This window comes from Giraffa tippelskirchi, chromosome 1 (assembly GCF_054371585.1).
Source record: "Giraffa tippelskirchi isolate mGirTip1 chromosome 1, T2T-mGirTip1v1.2.pri, whole genome shotgun sequence".
NCBI classification, from domain to species: Eukaryota; Metazoa; Chordata; class Mammalia; order Artiodactyla; family Giraffidae; genus Giraffa; species Giraffa tippelskirchi.
The window spans coordinates 178,470,737-178,484,112 of NC_137275.1; the positions used below are offsets into that span (position 1 = coordinate 178,470,737).

General features: G+C 39.0%; 1 protein-coding gene across 5 annotated transcripts in view; it reads left to right on the top strand.

The window, feature by feature from the left end:
* MELK (maternal embryonic leucine zipper kinase) overlaps positions 1-13,376 on the top strand; it is a 75,172-nt gene that overhangs the window by 31,179 nt on the left and 30,617 nt on the right. For all 5 annotated transcript variants that reach the window (XM_081508865.1, XM_081508858.1, XM_081508849.1 and 2 more), the window contains 3 exons: positions 4,651-4,719; positions 6,260-6,358; positions 11,916-12,002. In XM_081508865.1, coding sequence (XP_081364991.1) covers positions 4,651-4,719; positions 6,260-6,358; positions 11,916-12,002 — 255 coding nt within the window. The remainder of the gene's footprint in view (positions 1-4,650; positions 4,720-6,259; positions 6,359-11,915; positions 12,003-13,376) is intronic.

Below are 13,376 nucleotides of genomic sequence, written 5' to 3' on the forward strand. Positions count from 1 at the left end.
CTAGCTTCTTGTGTTTGCCTGCAATCTTTGGCAGTCCTTGGTTTATAGGTGTGTCACTCCAGTCTCTGCCTCTGTGTTTATGTGGTCTTCTCTCCTGTGTGTTTGTGTCTCTGCTTCTAAGTGCCCCGATTCTTATAAGAATACCCCCCAGTTATTTTGGATTTAGGGCCCAGCCTAACCCAGGACATCTTAACTTGATTACTTCTGCAAAAGCCCCTATTTCCAAATAAGGGTGCATTCACAGGTTTCAGGTGGACTTAAGTTTTGGGGGGACACCATTCAACCCTGTGCAGTTGGTATCCAGAGAGTAAGCAGCAGACTTGAGGCTGTGCAGGTTGTGATTGGAGACTCAGATCTTGACTCTCATCGGTGTAAGTAGATAGTAGAGTCCTAACCCCAGGCTGTCTCTGTTTTCTACGGGACCCTGGTAACAGCAGGCTATGGTATTTGAGGTACCAGGCAAACCATCAGTTTGCCAAGAAAGAGAACATGTCAGATACCCAGGGTTTGAATCATGAGAGACATCTGGATGCAGGAATAAGGAAAAGCTGAGATAAGAGAGTGGGGCCAGCCAAGTCACGGCCTGTCCTGCATGTGACTTGATGCTGAGTCCCAGCAAAGTGGCTGAAGCATCTAAAAATCCCCCCTTCCCAGGGATAAGCCTGACCCCAGGCAGCACTGAGCCTTCAGTGCTTGGTGGATGAGGGGTGCTAAGGAAAAATGAATTAGAGGCTTCTCATTACAATTCAGAAACAAACTGTCAGCCCCGGACATTGGCATGTGTTTAGGTGCTCTGGCAAGGCATAAATAGGCATGGGATCTCCGGGTAGTAGTGAGTGCTTTAGATAAAGGAGAGTGAAAAATTTAATAACATTAAATGTCATTTGTAAAATGAAAACTCTTGCCCTTCCTAGGAAATACTTTGTAGGTCAACCTGTCTGCTCTCATCAGAGAGGCTGAGTAAGAGGTTGAGCTGCTTTAACATTAGCACCTTTTCTTTTTAAATAAATTGCTTGATAACATTTCTTTGGAACTTTGACTGTTTCTTTAACATAATGAAAGTCCAGCCTGTCATGTAGGTCTCAGATTCTGAGTGATCTGTACTGTCCATTTCGCTCCTCACCTTTAAGCTGGACTGGTTCCCGTGAGAATTGTGTCCTAGACAGTTCATAAGGACAGAGAATGCAATGCTGCTGCTAGTTGATGGCTTCTCCACCTACCTGCCTCTACTGTTCCAGGCTAGTTCAGTTATTCTGGGTGTGTGTATGTGTGTGTGTGCGCGTGTGCATGTACTTACATGCATGCACATGTGTGTGCTTGCCCTTGTCGGGGGAGTTTGTAATTTCCTTGATTCTGTCTCACCGCAGCAAAAATTTGAAGCGACGGAGGGACCAGTGTTACAGCTCAGTTTTATTTGGCAAACAAAGGAAAATACATCCTTGAGGCATGAGGGCGGGCTGACCCAAAAGATGCGAAGAGAAGAGAGGCCAGAGGCTCAATTTTGGCTCCTCTTTTTCTATGTTTTTTCTCCTCCCCCGAGCCTGCCCTGTGTAAATTGGGCTAGCCAGGAGGGCTGTTTGTTTCACCTGAGGTTCTCACTCTGGTCCTCGGACCTTCCTTTGTTCTATTTTCCCGGGCTTTTCTCTTCTTTGTCCTTTGGCCACCGCCATTCTGGGCTACTTTTTCCTCTTCTAACTACCTAACACCCTCGTCTCCCTGGACCTGTAATAGATTTCTAACTTAGGATCCTTATTCAGGTAATTTTGTCTTTGATTAGTTTTGGGGACCCTCTGGATTCTCTCAGACCATGTTCCTTAGTCCCCATAGTTATCACAAACAATTATGTGATGAATATTACTATTCATAACAGTAATAACTTTTTTATGCCAAATTATTTGCTTAGGATAAATTGCTAGAAGTGTAATTGCTGGATCAAGGATATTTGATCTTGAATGTTTTTTATACATATTTCCACAGTAGTCTTCAGAAACGTTTATACTCTCTCAATGTATGTATAAGTGCTCTTGCCCCTGTACTCTAACACTGGATAATTTTTTTTGAAGTTTATCCATTTAGATCATATTTTTGTTTAAATTAACTACTTTTTTATTACTAGATTAGTTGAACATGTTATCATGTTTCTTGACCATTTTAAAGCTCTTGTTTTTGGAATTGTGAATATTCTTTGTCCATTTTCTTTTGGAGTATATGCTTTTATCCTATTTCTTCATTTATTCAACAAATATTAATTGAGCACCTTTTATGTTAGGGCCAGACAATGTTCTAGGTGAACAGTACAGACAAAATCCCTGTGATTTTTTTAAAGAGTTTATATTCTAATGTAAATAGAATACATTAGAAAATATTCTAATGTATAAACAAATATGTAGTATGACATATTTATAAACAAATAAATATGTGTTGATAAACAAATAAACATGTAGTATGACATATTTAAACAAAATAAATATGCTGGTTGTGTGTGTGTACAAAATAAATAATATGTAGTATGACATATAAACAAATATGTAGAAAATAAACAAATAAATATGTAGTATGACAAGTGGAGATAAGGACTGTACAGAAGGTACCTGGAAAGGGTGGTAGAGATGATGGTGCATGAGGATGCTATTTATAATGGTGGTTTGGGGAGACCTCATTGATACCACTGGTATTTAAGGGGAGACCTGAAGAAGGTAAAAAAGTACAAGCTCTGCTCATATTGAGGAAAGCATGATAGTGGCGGGAACAAAGTATGCAAAGGACCTAAGGCAGGCCTGTGTTTGACTTGTGGTGTGATGGTAGTTTGGTGAGTGAGGGAGAGAGTGAGGAGGTGAGTTTGAGAGGTAACAAGGAGTTGGTAGATGTGGGGCACAGACCACACTGGGCCTGGAGCCAGAGTAAGGAATTTGGATTTCATTCTGAGTGAGGTAGGGAGCCTTTAAAGAGTTTTGGATAGTGAAGTGACATGACCTGACCGAATGTTTTGAAAGAACATTGGTGCTGATAAATAGAGACTAGACTGTGGGGGGCAGTGAAGGGCTCTGGAAGACTAGCTGGGAGCCTCTTGTGGTGTATCAGATGAAAGAGCCTGGAGGTGTGGGACAGGTAGTGACAGGGGTTTCTGGATATATAACATAGAACCGGTAGATTTGCTGATGGTTTGGATGTGAAGTGTGAAGGAAAGAGGAGCTAAAGATGGCCCAAGGTTTCTTCTTGTTTTTGTAAAATATTTGTTTATTTATTTGGCTGTGTTGGGTCTTAGCTGCCACACTCAGGACCTTTGATCTTCACTGTGGCATTGAAGTTCTTTAGTTGCAGCCAGCAGGATCTTTAGTAGTGGCGTGCAAACTCTTAATTGCAGCATGTGGGATCTAGTTCCCTGATGGGGATTGAACCCAGGCCTCTTGCATTGGCAATGTGAAGTCTTAGCCATTGGATCCCCAAGGAAGCCCATGATCCAAGGTTTCTGACCTGAGGAGTTGGTAAGGCAATTGCCATTTGCTGTGAAGGGGAAATGTTTGAAAGAAGAGGATTGATGGTGATCTGTGAGAGCTCTTTACATGATAAAGTAGGTTAGTCTTTTGTCATTTAGGTGGAAAGGCTTTTCCCCTACTCAATTTGTTGTTAATTAACTTTGTTAGTTGTGTTTTGCTATACAGAAATGTCAGCTTTTAATTTTGTCATCTGTTAATCTTTATAGTTTTTGGTATTGCTGTCATGTCTAGACAGGTTCTAAAAACTAATCACAGATACTTTCAGTATTCTCATGGTTTTGTGTTTGCATTTAACTCTTTAATCTGGGTAGAATTAATTTTGATGTAGATTGTGAATTATAGTTCAATCTTAATTTCCTCATACAATTAACCTGTTATCCTAGCATCATTAAACAATTTGTTCTCTGCTAAGAAAAATGATTCTGTCATTACCTTTGAATTGGGAAAGGGGTGTGTGTGACAGGTTGTGTGAAGAGGTACTATTCTATCATGTGTTAGCGTTTAGCAAGCTCCTAGTCTTGTTTTGGTTGATGACTTAGTGACTGTAATGTCTAACAGGTTATGAACATTTGTCTCCTGAGTCTCTTCCATTCCTTAAAAGGGTGGCTTTCTTCAGTGGCAGTTCTTCAGTGATAGTGAATTCTGCCTTGTAGATGATATGTGACCTGTTTGTAACCACAGCCTGTGTCCAGTTACCAAATATGCTTTTCTGTGACCTAATTTTGTCAACTGACAATTCTTCTGGGATTATAAACTAAAATTTGCTTTAGCAGTACGAACATTGACTACAGTGTATACTTCTGTCCACTAATAATACTGTAGATTCCAAAGGCCTGTAAGATATATGTTTGCCATGTCTTAGCGGAGTCGGACATGACTGAGCGACTTCACTTTCACTTTTCACTTTCCTGCATTGGAGAAGGAAATGGCAACCCACTCCAGTATTCTTGCCTGGAGAATCCCAGGGACGGGGGAGCCTGGTGGGCTGCCGTCTGTGGGGCTGCACAGAGTTGGACACGACTGAAGCAACTTAGCAAAGTTGGGTGAAGTCTTCAAGCTTGGAAGTAAATCTCTAGCATGTTGTTAACTATAGAAATTTTTGTTAAGGCTGATTGAACCTAAATCTCTTTAATGCTTTTCTTGTTTTTTGTAGAGAGGGAAATATGATGTTCCTAAGTGGCTCTCTCCCAGTAGCGTTCTACTTCTTCAGCAAATGCTACAGGTAATCTTTGTTATTTATTTTTAAATAATAGAAGTCTATTGCAGTTGTTTGATTTTAAGATGTCTGTGGTGCTACTACATTTATACATCACCTTTAAAAAATTCTATTCATTGTATCTATTCTGCAAATATTCTCTACTAGTGCTTTCTTTGCAAATGCAATTTTTTTTTTTGCCATACCACGTGGCATGTGGGATCTTCCCTGATCAGGGATCGAACCCCCGTCTCCTGTAGTAGAAGTGTGGAGTTTTAACCACTGGACCTCCAGGGAAGACCTGCATTTTTTTTTTTAAGACAGGTAATATATGTCTTTGGTGGTTTGGTTTTTCTACCCTTTTCTTGAGAATTGTCAGTTTAATCAGCTCTTGCTCCACTGTTTTCTGTTTTCTTGCTCCCACTCTTTGTATGCTAGATATATAGTGGATATGGAATAAATGCTTGAATGAGCTGATGTACAACTGAGTGGGCCCTTGATCTAATGCTGTGGTTCTCAAACTTTAGCATGTACCAAAATTGCCAAATGGGCTTATTAAAACGCAAATTGCTGGGCTTCAAACGGAGAGTGTTGGATTCTATAGATCTGGGGCAGGACTAAGAGTTTGCATTTCTAACAAGCTCCCAGATGACACTGATGCTGCTGGTCTTGGGGGGCCACATTTAAGAATCACTGATTTGGTGTAATGACCTCTGAAGGTGAAAGATAGGAGTGCTGAAGGCTAGTTATCCTCCCTACTGATCAATAGGCATGCCACCTAACTTGGTTCTGACCTGAAAATGGGGATTCTGAGCTTGGCCTCACTGCTACATAGTGTTATGTGGATAAATGAGATTAATAGGAAACACTTTGAAAATATGAGTACCTTATTAGTGCAGTATGTTTTTCATTATTATGTATTTCAGTTTTCCATCTATTAAGCCATCTCTACTTTTTATTCAAAATTTACTTCAAGCTCACCCAAGCTCACCCACCTTGATTAAGTAGGCCAGACCACCAAATCTCCATAATGAGATTGAAAACACCTCATCCTTTCTTCTAAACTCCCCAAAACTTAATCTGTGTTGATTAATTTTCCTTTCCTCACATTTGAAAATTACAAATGGAAAAGAAAGGTATGCTTTTCAACTTGTTCTATGTGATTGTAAGCTCACCGGAGGTAGAGATTGCATATTCAGTGTGAATGCCCTGCATTGTGGCTGCTTGAATATTAAATTGGTGAATATTTCCTGTGAATAGGTTTTCCAGCAAAAGACTATTACATCATACAATAGATTGACTGAACTTCATGAATAATGTCCATACCAATGAAGTTCATGTTTGTTAAACATTTATCTTCTAAGCCGTGTTGGTTGCTATAGTTCTCTTGCTTCTATTCCCTTTTTAAAAGAATTTATTCCAAGGCCATTTTAAGGTCTTTGACAGCATTTTTGTGATGATAAAAGTTTACATCTGTTCTGATGAATTTTGAGTTCTCAGGAGAAAAAGGTGTTCTATGCTCTCTATTTGAAATGTTAATCTCCAGCTACCTCTCAATGGCCACTAGGTGGACCCAAAGAAACGGATTTCTGTGAAAAATCTCTTGAACCACCCCTGGATCATGCACGATTACAACTGTCCTGTTCAGTGGCAAAGCAAGGCTCCTGTAAGTAGAATTAAAAAACAAACAAACAAAAAACTTTGTGTGGATTCAGGATGTACAGTGATGTGGTCTAAGTATAAAAGAGAATATATTTTGTAGACTTGTTCGTCAGATTGTTGTTTGGGAGACTATAACTGAATTATACATTCACCTGTTAATCTCTCGGACAGTGGTTCCTAACCAGGCCGGCACACGAGAATCACAAGGACCTTAAAAAGTGCCTGTGCCCCCTCCCGCAACAATTAATGGATATTTAAAAAAGCTCCCAGGTGTCTCTCACATAGTCAGGATTGTGAACAGTGCTCTGAGAATCTTAGGCAGGTTACTTAACTTTTCCAAACCTGTATATTCATCTGTAAAAGGTATGTTAAACCTGTTCTTTGTCTACTTCCCACAGTAGTTATGAGGTTGCAGTGGTTCTCATACTTTTAAGTCTGAGGCCCCCTTTATGCTCTTAATGTTAATTTATTAAAATATTTATTAATTGATTCACTTAAAAGTAACAGTACTATTCCTGTTACAGTTTATCACAAATAAATATTTTTATGAAAAATGACTGTTTAAAAAATAAATGTGGTGAGAAGAATAGCATTGTTTTATATCTTTGCAAGTTTATTTAAAGTCTAGCTTAAAGGAAGGCACTTGGATCTCACCTGCTTCTGCATTGTCTGTTTTGTTATGTTGTTTTGATTGGAGATCCTCCGGGATCTGCAGACCACACCACACCCCGAGAACTGGTTTAATATATATAAGGAAAGAACTTTAACAGAGTGCTTTGCAAGTTTAAGCAATTATATTAACAAGTATTCCTACATTACTGTTTTAAAAATATTTTTTAACAAATGGCAGTTTGAACTTGATAAAATGTGAGCGTTACTAAAGAATATGTGTAATTTAAAAAATTATAGTTAATTTAAAATATTGTGTTAGTTTTAGATGTACAGCAAAGTGATTCAGTTATGCATATATATGTATTCAAATTATTTTCCATTATAGGTTATTATAAGATATTGACTGATAGTTCCCTGTGTTACACAGTAAATTTTTACAGTTTATTTTATGTAAGGGGTAGCCACATTTTGTATATTAATGAACTATTGCTATATTAAAAAAAACAAACTTAGTGATTTAAAACAATAATAATTTACAGTTTCTGTGGATCAGTAATTTGGGGCTCAGCTGGGCTGTTCTTGTGTGGGTCTTATCTGAGGTCACTCGTGTGGCTGCAGTCAACTGGTGACTCTAACGTGGCTTGATTGTGTAAGATGCACTCAAAAGACCAGCTGTTGGGACTCCCCTGGTGGTTCAGTGGTTAAGACTCCATGCTTCTATTGCAGGAGACACGGTTTTGATCCCTGGTCAAGGAATTAAGATCCCACATATGACATACATAGCATGGCAAAAAAAAAACCCCAGCTGTTTATGCTGGTTATTTGTTGGGTCATATTGTGTCCAGCAGGCTACTCTGAGCTTCTTGATATGGTGGCTGGATTCCAAAAAAAGCAGGAAAGTGGGCAAGTCCTAACACTCAACATTTTTCAAGCCTCTGCTTTCATTGTACTTACTAAAGTCTGGCCAAAGCAAGCCATGAGGCAAAACCCAGAGCCGGTGTGGAAGGTGTAGGCATCAAAGTTGGTACAATTCTTATCCCCTTTTCGTAGACAAAGAAATCAATAAGTTAAACATAACTATTTAAGAAATAAATATAGTGAGAAGAGTGGCACTGCTTTACGTCTTTGCAAATTTCTTTCAAGTCTAGCTTAATAGAAGACACTTGGGTACTCATCTGCTTCACACTCTGTTTTGATACCTTGTTTTGGTTAAAGCATATTAAGAAAATGTAGCCTCACACAGACGTGTAGTTAGAAAAACATTTTAATGCTTTAAAGGAGAAGTATTTTAATAGCCTTATCAGATAATTGGGGATGATTTTTGATAATCTAAAATGTCTACAGTGAAGTGGAGTTTGTTCATGGGTCAACAGAATAGTTTGGAGACACGCCACACTGTAGATCTGAAACAGCTGTAGGGTATTTGCTTTCTGGAAGAATCACACCAATAAATATAAATACTTGGAAAAACAGGCTGTTTGTTTTTAACCCCTTCTCACTAGTCTGTCCCCTGTTAGGACCATACAGCCTGATCTGAAATCCCTCCTGATTCACCTGTGATTGTCAGTCTCTGAAATTTCTCTTCTCCCTGTTTCCTTTCACCCTTTAAGACAACTTCACTGTCTACTGAGCAAACACAATTAGAGCAGCAGCTTAATGCTAATAGCAGAGCCTAGAGACAGCCCAACGTATGATGTCCGAGCAGTGTGGCAGCAGGGCCAGGGGAGCTATGCAGTGCCCCTTGCGGGATGGTGACCATGCGTGGTGCCAATGCCTGTGTTCAGCCATTGGGGGTCATCATTTCTCCATGTGTGGGAGGGCTTTTCATGTCTTCTCAGCTGTGATCCTTAACAGGGTAGGATATGCTACTGTTTGCAATAGAATAGATGCCAAAATGAAGAAAGTCTCTGATTTCAACAGCACGAAGATTATTTTAAATTGGGGCATTGTATAAAGTAGGATACATAGTTTTGAGGATTTGAGTGTTCTGAAAATGTATATGGTTTTCCTTACATATTAGTATAATAATTGCTCACATATATTGAATGCTTACTATAATAGAAAAGTGTGCTGTTATAGTACTATAGTATAATAATAGAGCCCTTAGGATAGTACCCTTAAGGGCTTTATCTTTTTAACTCTTTTAATTCATTTAACCCTCATACAAGCCCTCTGAAGTGGGTACTGATATTGTCCCCACTTGCAGATGAAGCAGTTGAACACAGAACCATGAGATAACTTACCCAAGGTCAAATAACTAGTGAGTGTAGAACCAGGATCTTAACCCAAACAGAAGGGCTCCAGAACATAATGGATCTGACAGGTCAACAGTTGAAACTCAGGTCCAGTATTCTGTGTAGCAGTAGCCTTTGTTATGAGAATTACTTGTCGGGTCTCTGTTGGAATAGCTATTGGAACAGAGTCTTGGACAGGTGGCATTGTGGTGTGGTAGGAAGAACCCTAGGCTAGGGTGAAAAATGCCCATCTTGGGCAAATGGCATAAATTTTTCTGAGTCTTCATTTTCTCACCTCTAATGTGGGTATTCTAATGTCAGTCTCTTCTGTATGTTTGGATTGTGTTTTGTCACTTATAGAGTGCTTTAAATGTAATGTCATTCATCTTTTATGTCTGCCTTACTGAGCTATTGCAGGGATCAAATGAGTTATATACAGAAAAGCCATAAGGGATTATTGCTTTTTGAAGTATTCGCTTGTCTGCCTCAGTATTGTCTTTCATCAAGGGTGAACTATAAAAAATAATTCAGATTTACTTGGATATTTAATGTAGAGATGCTATTCTGTAACTCTATGCATGATCTCCTATCATTTTCACATGTAGCTGTAGTATTCAAGTATTGTATCAAATAAAAGTTATATTCAGTTCCATTTTCTGCCCGACTGAACAGGAAATGTAGTAGGCACGGATAATCCAAAATAATTGGCCAGCTTTTGGTACACATTTTTGTACTTAATTTAACTGGAGCATGTGTGGCTGAGAATTCAGAGTACTTAAAGTATTGAACCTCTTTGAAAAACCCAACTTGAGAAACCATATTTTTCAGACTTTGGTGTCTTGTCCCACTCTTTTCATTCTTTCCAGTTCAAGCACCCAGCAAAGAAGATCACATCTCCTTCCTACCCTTCCTTCTTTTCCTCCACATACCCTGTGGTAAAAGTACAGAGCAAGAGGCTATCGGGGAGAGATTTTTGTTTTTATGAGAGTGGCTTAAAATCATGGTGGGAACCCCAGAAATCCTGTCTTTCATGCTTGAGCAGTGATATCAACAAGAAGATAGCCAGCTGAGTTGTAAAGTGTCTGGGCTTCTGAGTCTGAGTTCTTCCTGAAGTGGGAATCTGCAGTTTGGGGAACTGCTAAGGTCAAAGCATCACAAGGAAAACTTACTTGTGGCATTGTTGACGTTCCTAGAACCATCAGTATAAACGTTTGTGGTCTCCACATTCTCCATAGCCCGTGAAGTACCAGCCAGTCATGCAGGTCGTTGTTTGTACTGTCCCTGTAGTTTCATGGTGGCAGCATGATTTTCCCTTGAGTTTGCTGTGACAACTATGGTGTCCAGAACAAGGGAAGGTCATGATAGTGCTCTGCCTTCTGCTGGGCAAACCTCTCTTGGGTCTTGAGGGTCAGTGACAACCTGAACTATGTGATCTAAAGAAAGGACCAGAATGGTTGGGAAGAGTTAATCACTGAAACAGTGGTTAAAGGGACTGGAAAAGAGAATGCTTGGAGAAGAAAGGTTGTTGATAATAGGAATATTCAAATTTATGAAAGGCTCTTATACCAAAGAGGAAATAGAATTAAGACTGTTAGTAAAAATAGTTAACCATTTTTTGAGGGCCTCTTCACTTAGGTATTCCACATAGCTTGCATATGTTACATGGCGGGTGCCATCTCTATTTTACAGATGATGAAACTGAGACTCAGGGTGGTGTAATAACATGCTCAAGATCACACGGTTCTTTGTGATACAATGATTAAAACCAAGGTCGTCTACTTCTAAAACCTGTCAGCTGTCAGATTGTACCGATTCACAGTGGGTAGGAATGAGAAGGAGACAAATCTTAGGGGAGGAGGAAGAAGCTAACCATCCCAGCTGTTCTGGAGATGAAGACTAAGTAGAAAGTGAAACCTCACTTACTGGGGCTGTTGTGAAGTGAATTCTTACATTGGAAATATGACTTTATAATTACATTCCTTATAATTCTCTTCCTCTGTGATTTTCTGAACTCTTGTTGCAGGGACAGGCCAGATCCTGCCTGCCTTTTCACTCTCAGTGGTCCTTGTTTGGTTTTGAGAACCTATTTCTGGTCCCATCTCTGGTGAGGTCTCATCTTGCAGGGGTCAGACTACTTGGATCATTTCTGTCCTTAATCAAAATAATGTTTGTGTGGAGGCAGTATTACTTCTTCCTTTTAACAATTGTGCTTTGCCAGTGCCTTCATCATAATGATGATTGTGCAGCATCTGTGGCACCATCAGAAGGGCTCCTTGGATTGTGCTAAACCCAAACATAACCTGGGAGACTATATGCTACAAGTCTGACCCACTCTTTACCTAGTCTCTTGTGCAGCCACTAGTTTTTGATGCCTAGATGACTGTTCTTTGATGCAAATGCCCATCCCTGTCTTGCAGTAGGGGAGGAGAGTAGAGTCCCTGGGCTGCACAGCAGAATTGTAGCAGTTGATCAGATGATGATAGGGACGTGAAGAGCTAGGAAAGAGAGCTCATCACCTTCTTGAACTGCTTATTGTTATCTGCTTATATCTCTAAAAATTGTGGAGGATGTTTATTCTTACCTTAGAGTTTGATAAACTCATGTTGTTTTTACATGTTGGCGTTTGATTTTATAAGATAATTATGATAATTTAAAGGTTTCAAAACCATAAATATTTTATTAATGTTAATAAAATTGATAAAAATTTTTTTCTAGCTTATTCACCTTGATGAAGATTGTGTAACGGAACTTTCTGTACATCACAGAAACAACAGGCAAACTATGGAGGATTTAATTTCCCTGGTAAGAAATACAGCATGAGTTTGAAAGTATTATCTTTTGTTTCATCTTTTTGTTTTGTTTTGTTTTATCAGTACATTAAAAATAATACAGCATTTTTCAGGCCTAAGATTTTATCCTGGGTGGAAATACTGTATTGCACTTAGTTTGTGTTTGTGTATATTTTCACCTCTTTTCTGACGTCTGCTAGATATCCTCTTTAGAAATGAGGTTGAACAAAGAGAATTACAGTGGAAAAAAAATTAAGAAACAGATCAAATGAGTCCAGAGAATTTTCAGAGTTCCGATTCTGACAACTTTAAATTCTTTAACATAGAAGTGTGATTCTGCTGTAGCAATGAGGTAAACACAAAGCAGTTTTCATTTTACCTGAAAGCATCCCATTAGCATCACATCACCCCCAACCTTATGAACCAGATACATGAAATGATTATCATGATTTCTGGTGTTGGATCATTTTTAGCTGTTTCAGATGCTTAATCACTAGATCCTATATGTAGTTTCTCTTGGAAACAGAGGCTGTCTCTGAGTACAGTCTGACATGATGGGCAGGGATTGCACCCAGCTTACCTCCTGGTTCAGTACCATGTCTTCCATCACCTATGAATTGTGTTTGCTTTTTCCTCTTTTCTAACTTGAAAGGTAAAGGCCTTAAGCAGATTTTTTTTTAAAGAACTAACCAAAGCTCTGCTAAGCCACAAGTTTTTTCAGTGAGGAGATACGAAAGAATTCTTTTGAATGACACAGTAAGTCTTTTGAAAGACAATTTCAGACAAATGGAACATATCTGGAAAACAGAGTGATAATTTACTTTTTCAAAGGAATGAAAGGAAATGGCAAGAATTGGGAACTGCTGCTAGATATGTCAGGTCCTTTTTTTTTTTTAAAGTATTTATTTGGCTATACCAGGTCTTAGTTGCAGCATGAGAACTCTTAGTTGTGGCATGTAGGATCCAGTTCCCTGACCAGGGATTGAACCCAGGCCCCCTGCATTAGGAGCAGGAGTCCTAGCCACTGGACCACCAGGGAAGTCCCAGGTCTTTCTTCTTTTACAGTGAAAATTTGAAATTTTCACATAGACGAGTTTCATGTAAACATGACTTTCTTTGGGATGATCTTTAATAGAAAGCTATATTTTGGATTCAAGAAATTGCTTTTTCAATTGTTATTATAGAAATTTTCAAATATCTATAGAGGGGCTAGTCTAATAACAATGATTTTCCATGCACTCGTCTTCTAGCTTTAATTAACAGGTATTAACATTTTGCCAGTTTTATCTATATCCCAGCACTGTCCTCCATCTGCCCTTTTTAGCTAAGACATTTCAAAGCAAATTTCATGTATCATGTTGTTTTATGCAGAAAAACTTTGGCAGGA